At 34.4% G+C, this 19,259-nt stretch overlaps 2 protein-coding genes across 2 annotated transcripts in view; one reads left to right on the top strand and one right to left on the bottom strand.

The window, feature by feature from the left end:
* METTL4 (methyltransferase 4, N6-adenosine) overlaps positions 1 to 17,074 on the bottom strand; it is a 41,522-nt gene extending 24,448 nt beyond the window's left edge. The window contains exons 1-3 of the mRNA XM_024580673.4: positions 17,005 to 17,074; positions 14,743 to 15,140; positions 13,422 to 13,484 (exon numbers count right to left, since the gene is read on the bottom strand). Coding sequence (XP_024436441.2) covers positions 13,422 to 13,484; positions 14,743 to 15,135 — 456 coding nt within the window. The 5' untranslated portion in view covers positions 15,136 to 15,140; positions 17,005 to 17,074. The remainder of the gene's footprint in view (positions 1 to 13,421; positions 13,485 to 14,742; positions 15,141 to 17,004) is intronic.
* Positions 17,075 to 17,096: 22 nt separating this feature from the next.
* NDC80 (NDC80 kinetochore complex component) overlaps positions 17,097 to 19,259 on the top strand; it is a 45,551-nt gene continuing 43,388 nt past the window's right edge. Inside the window, exons 1-2 of the mRNA XM_024580706.3 lie at positions 17,097 to 17,219; positions 17,923 to 18,032. Coding sequence (XP_024436474.1) covers positions 17,932 to 18,032 — 101 coding nt within the window. The 5' untranslated portion in view covers positions 17,097 to 17,219; positions 17,923 to 17,931. The remainder of the gene's footprint in view (positions 17,220 to 17,922; positions 18,033 to 19,259) is intronic.

The raw sequence follows: 19,259 nt of genomic DNA, 5'->3' as shown, positions 1-19,259 counted from the left end.
AAAAACCTAAAATCTGTAAGACACAGTGAAAGCAGTCTTAATAGGGCAATTCATAGCATTACAGGCTTATCTCAAAAAACAAAACAAATTTCAAATACATAATCTAACGTTACACTTAAGGGTAATTGAAAAAACCAACAAAGCCCAAAGTGAGTAGAAGGAAGGAAATAAACAGATCAGAGCATAAATAAACCAAGTAGAGTCTAAAAAAAATACAAAAGATCAATAGAATCAAGAGCTGGTTCTCTGAAAACATAAACAAGATTGACAAGTCTTTAGACTCACTAAGAAAAAAGAAAAGGAGAGGACCCAAATAAATAAAATCAGAAATAAAAGTAACAACTGGCACCAAAGAAATACAAAAGATTGTAAGAAAATATTAAGAACAACTATATGCCAACAAATTAGATAATCAGGACAAAATGGATAAATTCCCAAACACATACAATTTTCCAAAACTGAATCAAGAAGAATCAGATAATCTGAATAGAATGGTAACAACTGGCACCAAAGAAATACAAAAGATTGTAAGAAAATATTAAGAACAACTATATGCCAACAAATTAGATAATCAGGACAAAATGGATAAATTCCCAAACACATACAATTTTCCAAAACTGAATCAAGAAGAATCAGATAATCTGAATAGAATGATTACAACTACTGAGATTGAAGCAGTAATCAAGAAACTCCCAACAAACAGAAGGCCTGGACCATGAAATTTACCAGACATTCAAAGAAGAATTAACACCTATCCTTCTCAAACTATTCCAAAAAATTCAAAAAGAGAGAAGGTTCCCAAGCTCATTTTACGAAGCCAACATTATCCTAATTCCAAAACCAAACAAAGACACTACAAAGAAAAAAAAAATGATAGGTCTATGACCCTGGTAAACATAGATGCTAATATCCTCAACAAAATATTGGCAAACCAAATCCAGTAATAGGTTGAAAAGGTCATATACCGTGATCATGTGGAATTTTTTCTGAGGGCGCAAGGTTGGTACAATATCACCATATCAATAAACATGATACATCACATAAAATGAAGGATAAAAACTACATGATCATATCAATAGATACAGAAAGAGCTTTTGATGAAATCCAGCACCCATTCATGGTTAAAAAAATTCTCTGGAACATGGTATCAGAGGAAACATACCTCAACATAAGGAAGGCCATGTATAACATACCCACAGCCAATATCATATTCAATAGGTAAAAACTGTAAGTGTTTCCTCTAAGATCAGGAACAAGACAAGAATGTCCACTTTCACCAATCTTATTCAGTAAGGTACTGGAAGTCCTAGCCACAGCAATCACACAAGAAAAAATAAAAGGCATCCAAATTGGAAAAGAGTAAGTAAAATTGTCATTAATTGCAGATGACATTATACTGTATACTGAGAACCCTAAAGATTCCACCAAAAAACTTCTAGAACTAAAAAAGTGCCAGCATACAAAGTAAATATCCAAAAATCAGTTACATTATTATACACCAATAGTGAACTATCAGAAAAGGAAACTAAGAAAACAACCCATTCTCAACTGCTTGTAAACTTAACAATAAATTTAACCAAGGATGTAAAACACCTGTACTCAGAAAATTAGAAGACACTAAAGAAAGAAACTGAAGAAGATATACCATGCTCATGGATAAGAAAAATTAACATCATTAAAATATACACACTACCCAAAGCAATCTACAGAGTCAACGCAATTGCTATCAAGATACCAATAGAGTATTTCAGAGAAGTAGAACAAATATTTCAAAAATTTATATGAACTTACAAAAGACTGCAAATAGCAACAGCGATCTTGAGAATGAAGAACAAAGTTAGAGGAATCACACTACCTGATACCAAACTACACTACAAAGCCATAGTAATCAAAGCAGCATAGTACAGGCATAAAAACAGACACAGAGATTAATGAAATAGTGAGCCCAGAAATAAACTCACACCTTTATAGTCAGTTATTATTTGACAGAGAAGGCAAAAACATACAATGGGGTAAAGATAGGCTATTCAATTGGGTGAATACATGCAAAAAATGAAACTAGACCACCATCTTATACCATACACAAGAATAAATTCAAAACTAAAAGAGACCCAAGATGGTGGAAGAGTAAGTGGAAGTCGATTTCTCTTCTGTATAAGTCGATTTCTCTTCTTGCTCCTTGCCTGCTCTCTGGTATAGAGGGGGTAGAACAGTGAAGACACTCAAAATCTTATTACTTTTTTATATATTCAGAGAGCAAAAAAATGTAAAAAAGAAAATGAAGGAAAAGAATTACTAGTAGATCCTATAGCACAAAATTATGTCATCTTTCAATGAATTTCTAAGCATATTACATATGGATATTTAACTTTCCTTGAATTACCTCTGTTGTTCATAAAGATTGTTCTGTATGTGTTTTAATGTGGTATTGGATAAGATCTGATATTCTCTTCATTATGACATATAAAAACTAAAAATGTTTTATTTATGGTATTTTTGAAGTGATAAGAATGTTGCTGAGAAAAAATAATTAAAATTAAATATAGTTGAAACATACTTTGGGATGTAATGGATGAATATAGAAGTTAAAATTTATTTGTTGCTGAGTTTTATAGTAGTATTGAAAATTTTTTTGCATTTCACTTTTGTTCTGATCTTCTGATTTTTCTAAAATAATCTTGTTCCATTTTCTCTTGTAGAAATCATTTGAAAGAGTCATAATAACATAAAATATTGAAATTTTTAAAATAAACTTATTTATTAAATTTATTCATAAACAGATAAATAACAAAACAGTATATATAAGAAAATAATCTTTAAAATAAGTTATAAAGTGAATTGATAATTTTTCTAGAAGAAAGTATAATCTCTAATCTATAAAAAGAATTGTTTAAATACAAGGTTTAATCTTAAATTTTTCTAGTGACTTAATTTAAAAATAAACATACCTTTGATTTTATAAAATACAGCTTAAATTACTAAAAAGAAATGTAACTATAAAATGAACATATAAACACATTTTGCAATAATACAACTATGATAATTATAAAAATAAAAGCCAGTATCTACTTCTGGACAAGATGGAGTACATTTCATCTGAAGCTACTTCAAAAGATTATTTTTTACCCATTCAGAGTCCAACAGTCTCTTTGAGTCTTGAAGAGAGAGAGCTGGGAGTCTGAGAAGGCCAAGCAGGATAGGTTACCACACAGGAGAGAACTGCACAGAGAGAGAGGTTTTGAAAGCTGCAAAGGGTCATGTCTCCATCTGAGTAATGATCAGCATATACATGTGATGAAACTACCCAATGTCAGAAAAGGTCCAGAAATGATCAAAGAGAACAATTCCCAGAGCTCACACAGGGCTGGGAACAGTTAGTGCTCCCAATGGCCAAAATGAAAAAATCTCACAGTTCACAGATACTGTCTCAGTAATGGTTTAAAAAAAAAAAAAAAAAAAAAAACTTCTAAAGTTTGCTGTAGTCCTAACTAAAAAAACCTAGTCTCAAAAAAAATCAACCAGTTTCAAAGTAATTTCATCCAAGAACAAAGCTCAACACTATTTATAGAAATATGAAAATATCCAGTATCCAACAATCTAAAATTGAAATGTGTCACAAAAAATAAAAAATTATCAGGAATATAAAGAAGAAGTAGGCAAATATAATACATTATAAGAGGATAAATCACTCAATGGAAACACACAGGACTGACACAGATGACACAAAGTAGGAAAAGTTGGGACAGTTTACTTGCAGCCCATTTAAAAAAAGTTTAGAAAAGAAGGAGAAAAGGATATTAAGGCACTTATAACCATATTCATATGCTCAAACTGTAAAGTAAAAATGGGCATGTTAGAGACATGGAAACTATTTTAAAAAGATCAAATTGAGTGTCTAGGGAAAAAAACTACAAAGCAGAAATGAAAAACACACTAGACTGAATTAATAGCAGATTACACACTGAAGAAGAGTTTGATACACTTAAAAACAACAAAATAAAAGTATCCAAAATAAGGGAAGAGAAAAAATATTTGAGGAAGTAATAGCCAAAAATTTCTAAATTTGCTGAAGACTAGGAAGTCACGGTTCCAAGAAGCTCAACAAAGGGAAGAGGAAGGGGAGAAGGAAGCAGCAGCTACTCTAAGGAACATTATAATAAAACTGCTGGAAATCAATGATAAAGAGAAAATATTAAAAGCAGCCAGAGACTTCCACCTACAGCCAACACAGAGTAACAGTGATAGCACCTTTCAAGACACTAAGGCAACAAAGGACAGTGAAAGAAATCATAGGTAAGCCCTATGACTGCCCCCACCAATTGCCTGCAGAGTTTCCACGCCACGGGAATTAGGAATCTGGGCAGAGCCTAGAAGAAATCCAGAGGTGTGGAGACTAAGCAGAGAATCTGGAGTGGTCAAGACAATAAGAGTTCACAGGACAGAGTACCATAAATGAAAAAAGTTGCACAGAGAGAAAACTCCATAGATCTGCACGTAGTCACACTAGAGAAATTACCCTAAGTACTGATCAGTGAAAAAGTGCAAGGGAATTATTTGAGGCCAGGAAAAGGACCACCAGAAAGGATGGAGAAGAAACAGTGCCTGGAGCTCCCAAAAGACCAAGAATAGTGCCTGTTTCTATCACGCAGACTGGAAAAACTCATGATTCATCGGGCAATTGGGAGACAATTCACCATGGGCCTCCCAATGTTACCAGAGGCAATTCTGTTCCAGAATAAATTTTCAAGGACATTTGTATGGCATGGAAGACGGAGATTATGTCTCCATCCAAGAGAGAGGGCAGATATATTTGTTGTCCAGGTTAATAAAGGCTCCCTCTGGGGCAAAAGGTTCAACAAATCTGTTTGCAACCCATTTAAAACATTGGGGTTCCCTAAGCTTGAGTCCTTAAGCTAGGAATCAAACCTAGTGCACTCACAGTATTCAACGAGGCTGCCAGCATCATCACCACGGGACTTGGAGTACAAGGAAAATCTGTGAACATAAAACACATGCTTCCTGATATGCAGGGAGAGAAAAAAATCCTTATTTTAATAAAATCTTACATCTAAACTTGCTAATTTGTTAGCTTCCAAATAGGATAAAAGCTCAGGCTGGTGAGAATTCTTGACAGGGTATTGAGTAGATCACGGATCTTGGATCAGTAAAAGAGAACATTAGCCTTAGACTAAACACAATTCTAAACTCACCTAAAAAAAATCTACGCACCAACTGATAAACAAATTAAACCAAAAATCTCTAAAGACATAAAAGTTCTGAACAACACTATCTACCAACTTGATCTGACATTCACAGAACATTTCATCCAACAACTATATAATACATATTCAAAAAGACTAAACAAAAAGATATAAAAACAGTACATGGTATACTCACAAAGATAACTCATATGGCTGGACCATAAAACAAAACTCAATAAACTTAAAAGGACTGAAATCATCAGAGTATAATTTTCATATATCCAAATAGATTTAAGTCAGAATCAATAACAAGAAGATATCGAGATAAACCTCAAATATCTAAGAATGAAATAGTATATTTCTAAATAATTCACATAGGTCAAAATGAAAGCACAAGAAAAATTAGAAAATATTTGGAAGTGAATGAAAGTGGAAATATAAAATATGTATCAAAACATGTGGAGTGCAACTGAAGCAGTGATTCAAGGGAACCTACAACTTTAAGTGCTTAAATTAAAAAAGAAAAGAAGATCTAAATTCAGTGATCTAAGGGTCCACTTTACAAAGTGAGAAAAAGTAGGACAAAGTAAGCCAAAAGGAAGAAAATAAAAAAGAACAGATAACAACAAAACAGAAAACCAACAGTAAAAAAAATTAACTGCATTAAAGGCTGCTTCTTCAAATATATCTGATATCAAATCATGTGTCTGATAAGAAATTTATACCCAAAAATATATTTGAAAACTCCTAAAACTCAAACAAAAAACAAACCTAATTCTAAAATGAGCAAAGAACAGAAACACACTTCTCCAAAGATAAACAAATGGTCAGGAGCCCAATAAAAAATGCTCAATATCACAAATCATTAGGGAAATGCAAATGAAAACCACAATGAGATACCACTCACACCCATTACAGTGGCTATTAAAAATGGCTATTTAAGAAAAAAAGAAAATAGCAAGTGTTGACAAGGATGTGGAGAAATTGGAACCCTTGTGCTTTGCTGGTGGGACAGTGAAATGGTACATGTAAAATAACAGAATATATATTGGCCTCTGCTCTAGGTTCCTGGTACAGAACTACTAGTGATAAGAACACTAGGAGCCTCTTTTATTGTAATATTTGTCTTTGACCCTGTCCCTTACACAGAGCTCCTACAAGTGTTTTACCTGTAATTCCTGAGTAGTAAGTGTACTAGGAACATCTTTTGTTCTAATAAGGTGATCCTAAGTGGGATCCTCGATGACTCCTGGATGGGAACTGATCATCAGAAAGAACGAGCCATGATTTAAAGCTTGAAATTTTCAGCACCCCACCCCAGCTTGTCCAGAGAGGGGAAAGGGCTGGAAATGGAGTTTATCATCGATCATGCCTACATGAAGAAACATCCTTAAAATTCCAATAGTACACAGTTCAGGGAGCTTCCAAGTTGGTGAGCATACCCATACAGGGTGACACACCACAATTCCACAAGGTCAGAAGCTCTTGCACCAGGACACTCCAGACCTTGCCCTATGTCTTTTCATTGGACTGTTCATCTGTATCCTTTACCATACCGTTTAGTAAACTGGTAAACATAAGTGTTTCCCTGAGCTACTGAGGTCTGTGACCTGCTCTAGTGAACTAATCAAACCTTAGGAGGGGGGTCATGGGAACCTATGATCTACAGCAGATTGATCAGAAGCACAGATGACAACCTGGGCTGGTAACTGGCACCTTTAGGGCTTGTGGGACTGACTCCTTAATTTATGGAACCCGATGCTATCTATGGATGGACAGTGTCAGAACTGAGTTGAATTCTTGAACACATAGCTGGTGCCAAAGAGAATTATTTAGTGTAGGAAAAAAACCTCCACACATTTGGTGACCAGAAGTGTTAAAAGTGAAGTGTTCCATGTAAGTAGTAAAGAAGACTCATAGGGAAGAAAAACACAGTAGGAAATATCTGGGTTTCCCTTGCATAGAAAGGAAAAAGCTGAGTTTTTTCCTTTCCAGTACAACCATCATGGAAGACAATATGGTAGTTCCTAAAAAGTTAAAAATGGAATTATTATACAATTCAGTAATCCCACTTCTGGGTATAAACCCAAAATAACTAAAATCAGGAACTCAAACTGGTATTTATATACTCATATTTATTTCAGCATAATGCATAACCGAAATGTGCAAACAACCCAAAAGCCCATGAACAAATGAATAAGCAAATATGTGGCAGTTAGTGGGAAGAGGAGCTGGGCATTATTGCTTAATGGGTAAAGTTCCAGCTTGGGATGATAAAATAGTTCTAGAGAGGAATACTGGTGATTACTGCATAACAACTTGAATGTACTTAGTGCCACTAAATTGTATACCTAAAAATGGTTAAAGTGGTAAATTTTATGTTATATACACTTTGCCACAAAAAACCTGCCAAAAAACAAAAAAAGCTGGTTCTTTGAAAAAAAAATCAACAAAATAACTAGTCCCTAGCTATTACAAAAAAATCATTACTATTGGGCACAAAAGGGGGTGTCACGTTTAACGTCTATAGACGTTAAAAGCATCATAAGAGAATACCATGACTAACTACACACCAACAAATTTAAAAACGTGGATGAAAGAACAAATTTCTTGGAAAATGCAACTTGCCAAAATCAACATAAGCAGTAAACAGAAAACCTGAAAAATCCCTGTTGTCAGTAGAACCTAATTTTGGTACTAAACTACCTCCCCCAAAATGAAACTCCAGGCCTAGATAATTTCGCTGATGAACTATATCAAATATTTAAGGGGAAAAAAAATGAAAAAAACAATGAATCTACACAAACTTCCACAAAGAATGTATATGGATATCAAATAGCAAATGAAGATTCTCAACATTATTAGTCATTGGGAAAATGCAAATTAAAACCTTCAATAAGATATCACTACACACTTAGTATTCTTAAAGTTCAAACCTGATTATATCAATGTCAGCAAGGATATGAAGCAAATGGAACTCTCATCATTGCTGGTGGGAAATGCAAAAACAGTACAACCACTTTGATAAACAATTTGGCATTTTTTTATAGAGCTAAGCAAAGAGTTACCATCAATCCAGCAATACCATTCCAACATTGGATTTTAAAACTATTACAAACAACACTTCAGCAAATCCTAGAAAACCATATTTCAATGAAACTTCTTATCATTGTAGTTAAAATATATCAGAATCTATGCGATGCTACAGTGCCCAGAGAAAAATTGGTAACACTGAATTCTTCTATGAACAAAAAAAGAAAACAAAAGAAATGAATTAACACAACTCAGGTGATGTCAGAAACACAGTGGTGTGAGAGGTCCCCTCAGTTTCTCCCCTTGAAGTTTCAACAATTTGAACAGCTATAACCCACCAAAGGAATCCCGTTTCCGGGTGTCAATCCGAAAAATTTGAAAACATTTATTTACAATGATATATGCACCCTTACATTCACTTGTTTATTCACTATGCCCAAGACAGGAAAACCAACCTAAAGGACCTTTGATAGATGACTGCATAAAGAAAATGTGGTACATGTATATAATGGAATACTACTCAACCACAAGAAGATGAAATACTGCCAACTGTGACAACATAGATGGATCTTGACAATATCATGCTAAAAATATGTCCTACAGAAAAAGTTAAGAAACATATGATCATTCATACATATAAAACTGAAAGCAACAAATGAACAAAACAAAAAAATCTAAAACTCACAGACACAAAAATATGCTGGTCACCAGAGGAAAAGGGGATGGGGCGACAGTATGGGGTAAGGGAGTCAAACATATGGTGATGGAAAAAAGTTACGACTTTGGGTGGTGGGCACACAATACAATATACAATGTATCACAGACTTGTACACTTGAAATCTATATAATCTTATTAACCAATGTCACCCCAATAAATTTAATTTTAAAAGACAACTCAGAAAGTCAGAAAAAATAAATATAGATTAAAGCAGAAATCAGAAAATTTTAAAAATAAATTATTTTCAAAGACAACTAATAAATTAGGTAAACCATTAGCTAATCTACCACGGCAGTAAATATACAACATAAATAATGAAGGCAAAATAACCACAGAAACAGGCCACATAAATAAATTTTAAAATTGGATCAAATAGAAAATATTTTAAAATAATATAATTTACCCAAATTGACTACAAACGAAAAACTTTTAGTCTAAAATTGATTTCCAAAGAGGAAAAAGAAAATATCAAAGAAGCATCACCACAAAAAGCAACACACTGAGATGGAAGCAAAGGGAAGCTCTACCAAACTTTTAAAGAATAGATTACTCCAGAGAAGGGGGGAGGAAAAATTGTAATTTCCAACACTAATATATATAGTTATCTCTATATATAATTATATATATAAAAAAATACAGCAGACCAATCTCACCTAAGACTGTCCCAAATAAAATATTAGCAAATAAAATCCAGCAGAATATTTAAAAATTAATACATCATTGTCATGTGGAATACATACTACAAATAAATGCAAGGATGGTTATATGTGAGAAAAAATAAAAATCTAATATCAGGAGAAAAATCATCTATTCAATCTGCATAAATGCTTAAAAAACACTTGATAAAACTCAATCACCATGTTTGATAATCACGCTAAATAAATAAGAATAGATGTAAACTTCCTTGCTTTTTCTAACTCAGTCCTAAAACTATCAATAGAATTGTACTTCATGAGGAAATCATCTCCACCAAGTCAGTAAAAAAACAAGGACAGATATTCTCACAAATATTATTTAATATATATTATTTTTTCCAGCCCATATAATTAGAAGAGAAATCAATTAGAGATATAGTAATTAGCAGGGTATAAATAAAACTATTACTACTTGCAGGAGTTACAGTTATTACCTGGAAAACCTATGGGATTCAATAAAACAAAAATTAACTGTGACAGTAAATTTACAAGACCTTTAAAGAAAATTTTACAGAATGACAACAGAAACTTGAACAATGGAAAAATACATTCATGTTTTGCGACAGGACCATCAATATCTTAAAGATGTCAATATTCCCTTAATCTAATTTATAAATTTAACTTGATGCCATAAAAATTTCAATAGTATTTTTTTCTAAGACATTAAAATTAATCCTAAAATTCAAATGGGGATACTTATTTTAAAAGCCAGGAAAATTCTGTTAAAGAGAAGCAATGAGAAGATGGGACAGGGGGACAAGTACTACCAAACACTGAAACATACAGGTTTACAGGAACAACTATAAAGGACACGTGGACAGAAACAAGGCGGGGTGGAAACAGGGGAGGGAGGTGGGGATGGCTGGGGTGGTAGAGAGAAGTGGGGGGGAAAGGTAGAAAACTGTACTTGAATGACAATAAAATTCAAAAGTATTTAATAAAAAAAAAGAAATATATTCATATTGTAAAATCTCAAAGGAGAGTGGCAAATACATAAGACAAACAAATTAAATAAGACTTAAGGTCCAGAAATAAATTCAAATACTTATGTAAATTTAGTACATTCAACATGTCAAATCAACAGAAAAAAATAAATGATGGTGGAACAAATGGGTAGTGATCTGGGAAAAAAAACACTGGATCCACAGTCCACACGTTATACCAGGAAAAAAACCTAAATGAATCAAAGATATAAATGTGAAATAAACCCATAAATGTTCTAGAAGAAAACATGGGGAAATTATTTTAAAACCTTAAGAGAAATACCTTTCTAATTATGGCTCAAAAATCCAGAAGTCATAAATGAATAAAATAAATAAATTTGTCTAAATAAAATATAATTGTCTGTGTGGCAAAAAAAACAAAAAAATCACAATTAAAATTTAAATGACAAACTGGGAAACATATTCCCAATTTATATCATATACAAAGAGCTAATTTCCCTAACATATGAAAAGCTTCTATAAATCAGTAAAAAAGACAGCAACCCAATTTTTAAGTGTGCAAAAGAAATCAACAGTCGACATAAAAAAATACAAATGAATTTTAAACATATGTAAAAATGCTTAACTACACTCATAATAAGATTAAAACCATAATAAAATACTATTTTTACCAATCATATTGGCAAAGATCAAAAACAAAACTATGATGGTAAGGATGGGGGAAACGGGCAAAATTGTCCATTTCTAATGTGCTAATCAGCTGATACAATCTTTTGAAGTCCTAGGGCTGACACACTTGGTATACAGCTGGTATTTAATGAGTATTTTTAAGTAAACTGTATTCATTTACTTGTAATTAATGAGTAAATGAACAAATGAATAAATGAACTTACATAGGAAGAAAGTGAGAGGCACACAGATAGATTCAGTGAAGAAAATAATAAGGCAAGATCTACTCTAGGATTGTCCATACTATATGTTCCTTAAAGTCTCCTGCATATCTAATAGTCCTTATACCAACCTTCCTAGTCATTAAATCCTGAACTTTACATTACAGCAAACAGAAATTCTAAATTCTATAAAATTTTAATTGATAATAAAATGGCCAAATTGTGTCTTTATTCAAATTGGCTATTGAAACTAAAAGAGCTCTACATTAGATTTTGTAAGTATTCTGTTCTGACTTTTTAAGAGTTTGATTACATTCTACACCATACAAATGTTTCATAATTTATAGTTATCATTAACAGTCATAAGTGTTTAACAAAAATACACATGAATTTAAGAAATTCTGTTCTCTAATTCAATTTAACATCTTAAAGTAAAATTATTAATCTTTTTTGTACGATATCAGACCCTGGGTTTTTTGTAAATTACTCTTTCTTTTATGATATCAGACCCTGAATATTTGCATATTTCTGCAGTTAAATCTTTCAAGTGGAATTTCCAGGCAATAAGTGTATTTCCAAAATTAACAAAACACAGTAGACTTTTGGTAATAAAGGATTTAGCATTTGTGTATTTAGCTATCACCAACACATTTAAAATCCAACGTATTAATGAAAACCATAATGAGCTACCACTCCACACCCATTAGGATGGCTAATGTTAAAAAGAAAACAGCAAGTATTGGTGAAGATGTGCAAAAATTGGAACCCTTGTGCACTGCTGGTAGGAATGTAAGACGGTGCAGCTGCTGTGGAAAACAGTTTGGCAGTTCTTCAAACGGTTAAACATAAAATTCCTATATGATCCAGCAATTCTACTTCTGGGTATATACCCAAAGAAATTGAAAGCAGGGACTCAAATACATATTGTACACCAATATTCATTCACAGTATTATTCACAATAACTAAAAGGTGGAAACAATCCCAATGAACAAATGAATGGATAAAGAAATGTGGTATATACACACAATAAAATATTAGTCAACCTTAAAAATGAATGAAATTCTGATACATGCTGTAACATAGATAAGCCTTGTAGACATTATACTAAGTGAAATAAATCATATAGATCCAAAAAGATAAATAATGTATAGTTGCACTTATATGAAACACCTAAAACAGGCAAATTCATAGGGACAGAGAATAGAATAGAGGTTGCCAGGGGCTAGGGGGAGTGCGGAATGGGAAGTTATATGATGGGTACAGATTCTATTTGGAATGGTAAAAAAGTTCTGGAGATGGATCATGGTGATGATGGCACAACAGTGTAAATGTAATTAATGCTAAATTATACACCTCAAAAAGATTAAAGCAGTAAATTTTGTTATGTATATTTTATCACAAAAAAGACAGGAAAAAAATCTATCATCTTTCCACCATATTAATTCAACTTGTCTAAAACTGTACTTACTATCATGTCTCTAAGCCAAATTTCAACACCACTTCCCATATCAAAGGTGTTCCTTAGAGTGTTAAGCTTGTGTACCCTCTGTTTTCTCTCATTTCTTTAACTCCTAGATCTCATTTATCTCGAAGTTCCGGAAATACATCCTTCACATTATTCATGCTTTCTTCTGCCACTCAGTAAGTTCTTTTAGCTATGGAAAATAGGCTTTTATAACTTATAAAATTTCTAAACTTAAACCAATATAGCATAAGTTTACCTACATTAAATATGTAAAATAGGAGTATATGAAGTTTTATTAAAAACTAGTTTAAATTGTTCATTACTATAAAATTAACAATGAACCACTCCAACTATTAAAATTCTAACCTTGATCAAATGATTGCTTGATTTTTAAGAACAACCTTATTTATACTATTTATTTACAATACTTCACATTAATCTTATAATGTCAACAATGAACATTTCACACCTTACCTTTTCATGGTATTCCATAGCATCCAATTCACCTTGATTGAAAGTGAGAGCCCTTTTACGCTTCTAAAGAGCAAATTACAGGGAGAAAATTATATTGCTATCTATCACAATATTAGTATTTTGAATTTTTTTTCTTTACAACATTTTCCATATCATGCATCTCAGTCTTTAAGAGGTAATAATTGACTACTAAGGTCAAAATCAATGCAGAGGGTATGGAGAAAGGCAACAAAAGCTTTCCCAAATAATAATTATTATTATTATTTTACTACAAATTTCATAGGTGATAAAAGGTCACCTCAACCTTATCTGCTATTAGTAAGAAATAGTACCAAATGATTAAACGTAGCACTGGCATCATGGAATATAAGAAAACTGTGAAATCGAATAAACAGTCCAGTGCCATCAGTTGATATATATGGTATAATTATTCTGTACTTTCTTCATTTCTGAAGAGAGGAACTATCATCCATGTACTATCAAGAAAATGTTCCAATGTTTTCTTAATAGTTGTTTATGACTGATCTGAGGGTGAGGTAAAAATCAGATATATTGACACTATTCTGCATCTAATAACTCCGTAGCGAAAAACACGTAAGACGGTGCAATACAGAGCAGGGACGCTATTTTCTACTGCTGAAGCCTCAGTGCTTAACTTGGTGGCAAACTCCTAGCAGACTAACAATAAATGTTTGTTGGCTGAAGAAATAAATGGACTTAAGGTTAAGCTAATTGTACAATTTGCCACAGCATATCAGAAATAAGGTTAAGTTTGTCAAGATAACATTCATTACATATTTTCATCTCTATTTTTCCATATTAAAATTAGGAATTTACCCAATATGCAATACCTAAACATTAAAATACCTAATAAAATACTAAAACACCTAAACATTAAAAGATAATGTCCATATTTAGTAAAGTATAAAGTCCTTTACTACTGCAAGTTATTATTTGCCTGAATTAGTACTAGTAATGCTAAATTACCTACAAACTGTATTACGAAAGGGCAGACATATAGCAAATGATCAATAAACAGTTGTTGACATAGGAAAAAATATGTACAAAATATCACAAGAATATTAAAACTCTCTTTCAAGTACCTATCACTATATAATAAATTATCTTATTACTTTTTTTATAGCAAATATTGTTAGCAAAGAATTAAAAATTATTCTGGATATATTAAAGCCTTCTTATGCTTTATTGATTCTTATGCTTTATTCTTAGTATTTAGTAAATTACAAGATATTTGAGACATTGGGATAATAAATGTCTTGTGTTTTCTGTAGAAATATAAAAATTTCTTAAAACTTTCTACCTTTCTAAGAGTAGAAATGGATATTTCTTTTTTAATACCATTCATTACATCTTCCTTTTCATTACTTTGGCATTCCTTGTGAACAGCTGAAATTATATGAGGTTTATTGATATCAAACAGTTCAGATCGAAAAATATATTTTTGCATGAACACTTCACAATTTCCTCTATCTTCATTCTCCGGCTTAGTGGTAGAGCCAGAAGCAATAAATTTAGCAGAGGATCCAAAAGAAGTCATAGAATCCACATGAAGAGAATCAAGGTGGACAGAAGTAGTGGGCTCATTTTTGCTGCAACAAGGCTCATGATGCTCGTGAACTTGATAGTTTATCTTGTTAATGAAAGAAAGATGATCCAGTAACCATCCTGGTGACAGCTGATGCACCACTGACATTCTTTCTTTAAAAAAGCAAAACAAAACTGGGAATTAGAGATTAGATGTAAAACCCAACTTTCCAGATCAAGTTCTTAAATGCCCTGTATTTCAATAAAAATATACTTCTCACACAAGGGTAGATTTGATGTGCAAATAAACTTGACATGCACACATAAGAGAATTTAATGTTCATGATACACAGCAGGTCTAAGGAAAATTACAATGTTTTCATATAAACTTTTAATTTCAGAGTTGATAATTCAAAACTTCCAGCCAACTTGGCCAAAGAGTGTTAAAACCTGATCTAATTTCTAGAATCCTAATTTGATCCTCCTGTCTTCCTGGGCCCAGCTTGGTTCTTGGATCTAGCCACTAAGTGTTCATCTTCCAAGTCAGAAAGTAACTGAATCCTTAATAAGTGTCTTGTCAAAAAAAATAGTAGTGTATTGCCTATGTGAATCCACCCTTTTTAATGAAATAAACCCACACAAGGTCACAATTTCCAGAGGAGTTATCAGCATGTCAGCTTTTTTTTTTTTTTCAAACTACATCTGCCATAGTAAATCAACCCATTCTCCAATACCATTGCCCTACTTAACCACTGGTACCAATGAAGTACAAAAAAGGGTAAAAAAGCAAGGCAAAATGCAATTTTAACAGTACATCAGAAGCACTAAGCCATAGCAAAACTGCAAGGTTACAGACAGAGTCTAGATCTGTACTGGTTCTGAGTAAGTCCCCCTCCAACACTAGGTTTTTCAGAACTTCCTAATCTTTTTTCAAAAGATGGTTTTCAGTTCTGGATATTGCTTACTAAATCTAGTGTAGTGGGGCACTTTAAGAGGGGCTCAGACTAAGAAACACATAAGTGACCAATAGCACATTTAATACTAGTAGCATTTAGAGTCTAACTCCATGTTTTAGCTTTATGACCATGAACAAGCTATTTGATCCCACTGAGTCACAATTTCATCACTTTTTATGACATCTCAGAGGGCAGTTTAGAGAATTTAATGAGAGGATCGACAAAAAGTGCTGTGCGGTGCCTTACACAAAGCAATTGCTCAAATAAATGCTATTGGTGATCGTAATTCTGGTACTGGTCCTCCCTTCAGAATCGCCACTTGTGGTGAGGAGGTCTTGTAATGGCTAGTGAGAGCTAAAAATTTAGATAGGAAGGCTGAAACTCAGAAGGGAGGAATGGCGTGCCCAAAATTACAACTCTAGGTTGGCACAATTGGTACAAGATCCAGGTATCCCAAGTCTGGCTCTGAGCTCTTCTTCCACACCCACCACTCTCTCTAGGTATTAGGCAGTGTGTGTCTCGGAGTTCAAAGTCAGGGAAACGGGAGTGTCCTATTTTAGCAAAGCTAACAATGTTCACTGCAACTCTCTCTGCTACTTCTCTGCTTCACACCAGTCCTACCACTGACCACTTGGATTCGTCCTAGCTTCTCACAGGACACCACCAGACTAGAGGATCGTAAAATCCTAGAGAGCAAACTCTGAGCCCAAACCTTGGCGCCGGCTACACCAGTGCGATCTTCGGAACGGACTGCGCCCAAACTCAGCAGTCACTCTTTCCTACCTCACCCGCTTCCCTTGTCAGAAAAGTGCATGTCGCCTTCTCAAATTTGCATCATGAAACGGCACCCATCTAAATAGTGGTCAAGAATGACACCCCTCTCCGCCCAAACGAAAAAATTCTCCTTCCAAGAGTCAACGGGTGCGGCCATGTTGCTGTACGGACAAGGCCTTTGCTGAGCGACTAGGAGCAATCTGCCCGCTCCCCAACGACTTCAGAGGGCTCACTCCTTCAGAGATAAACTTAGGGGTCGGAGCCGACTTCACAAGGCAATCTTACAGTGCTCGAAGACCACAACGTACCCGGAAAGACAGCAGGGTGCGACACTTGCAGATTTCCGGCGACAAGCAGCTCCCCGTAAGAAATGCGCACGCGCAAGCAGGCGTGATGACGTCACAGAAGCGGAGATTTTAAAATTCTAACGGCGCGGGGAGTAGACCCAGTAGTTGGTGTTTTGGCGGCTGTGGTCTTGTCCAGCCGTTGGTTGCCCGGATTACGGAAATTCGGCTGGAAGAAGGTAAATAATTACTGCAGGTTAATACTGTGGCGGCAGTACGGTGTGGAGGGAGAAGGCGACAATTGCCCACAACGTAGAGGCGCTCGGGGCCAACGTTTTAAGGCGTGGGCCGTATCTGAGAGGCGCTAGTTTCCCGGAATCCAGTAAATTTCTACAAAGGAAAGGGAAAGGCCTAGGGGGACGCTGATGGGAAGAAGAGAGGCTGGAGACCAGATAGGGGGAAGAATTGATTGGAGCAGGGATAGGAACTGATTGGTGTGTTTGAGATACTAGTGTAACATCTAGTGTCCGTGTAAGTACATCTGGAAGTGTTAATCTTAAATCTTAAGAATACATTTCAAGTATTGATCAGGAGTAGACATATGGGTTACAGTGGGAAAGTAGTTGTTGCAGAAGCGTATAGTGAAGAAGAAATAGATTCTCAAACCAAGAAGGTGACAAGAAACTTCTGGGATGTTCTAAATTAAATTACAGCAGCCAGAGAGTGAGAGAAAGAGAACAGTTAGCCTGTTGATAGCTATGGACCAGCTAACAAAAAACCGCTGAGATTCATGTATGTCTATGGAAATTTAGGATTAACTCCCAGGAAAAGGTTATCCCGAAAAAACAGTGGAATTAGCTGCCTTTCTGTTTGAGGATAAAGATAATGGTGCTTAGTAGTGCCGCCAGGAAAGATTTTTTAATACCGAATTCATGAATGCAGGTCATAAGCATGAAGCGCAGCTCAGTGTCTACCGGCGGTGCTGGCCGCCTCTCTATGCAGGAGTTAAGATCCCAAGACTTCAATAAACAAGGCCTCTATACCCCTCAAAAGTAAGTACTTCATGCTTTATCGTATTGGACAGAGAAATCTTTAAAGGTAATGAGTGATGTCATGATGAACCTTGCCTGTTCTCAGTAGTAACCTAATTTGGGTCAATGAATGCTAAAAGTGGGTCTATTACTAGGTGTTGTGTTTTATCTCATTTAATCCTTAAATTCTCAAAGTCCTGTCTTTAGCAAGGCAACTCCTAAAATCAGTTCCCTTCAGCACTCTTTCTTTTTTCCTCCTTTATTCTAGAGCTGTTTGTTTGAGCAGGCTCTGTGCAATAACTTTCGATTTACTAAGGTATATTCAACTAGCAAAGTTCTCAATCAGGGTATTTTTTGCCCTGATGAGAAGTTGCAGTTTAGTAGCAGCCTACAGAACACTTCTCCAAAATATTTTCTCAAGATTCACTGGATAAAGAACTTACTGTCATAAACTAGTTTTCCCTTATGAGTCACTTTCTTCCATTTAAGGAGGGCTCTTAGTAAACCACTGTAGGGCTGTATCGATCCTTCTCTAATACCAAGTGGCTAGAAAAAAGTTCTGAAATAAAATTACAGCTTACAGTGGCCTGAGAGTGAGAGAAGAGACTGTTAGCCTGTTGATAGCTGTGGGCTCACTCTGACAAAATATTACTCACATTTCTGTGTATCTGTTGGGATTAGGATTAATTTCCAGGTGGATATTTTTGTGAATATCTAAAAGAGAGAATAGCCAGGTGCCATAGAACCCCAAGAGCCTCTGCTTGTTATTTACACATAAACTTTTCATTCTGTTGCCCATAGCTAATCCACAGGAGTGCACACTTCTTCCTTGCTAACTCCGCACCTATCCCAGAGCTGGCTCCCCTTCAGCTTCTCCCCAGTTTTGTCTACAGCTAATATAAATTTTTTCGGAACAACTGATAGCTCCGACTCCCCACCCCCGCCTTTGATGTATAAAATGCTTAACTCCAGGACTTAAGACATGTCTTTTCACCTTGCCGTGCTGCTGGAGGTTCAGGCTTCATGCCCCAGGACCTGGTCTTTTTTGCTAACAGTGGCCTAATCTTTTCTTTTAAAAAAGACTTTCAGTCATGAAGTTAACATTTTTCGTTTAACACAAGGTATAAGTTTTACTTGATAATTGTTTTTAAATTACTTAGGTTTACATAGTATGAACCTCTGCTATTTTTAGAAATTTGAAATATTTATATATTTTTCTTCTGAAATCAAAAAAATTGTGCTGTTGCA

Source organism: Desmodus rotundus, chromosome 10 (assembly GCF_022682495.2).
Source record: "Desmodus rotundus isolate HL8 chromosome 10, HLdesRot8A.1, whole genome shotgun sequence".
Taxonomy (NCBI): domain Eukaryota; kingdom Metazoa; phylum Chordata; class Mammalia; order Chiroptera; family Phyllostomidae; genus Desmodus; species Desmodus rotundus.
The sequence above is the reverse complement of the archived record's forward strand: the minus strand, read 5'-3'. Positions and strand labels throughout refer to the sequence as shown.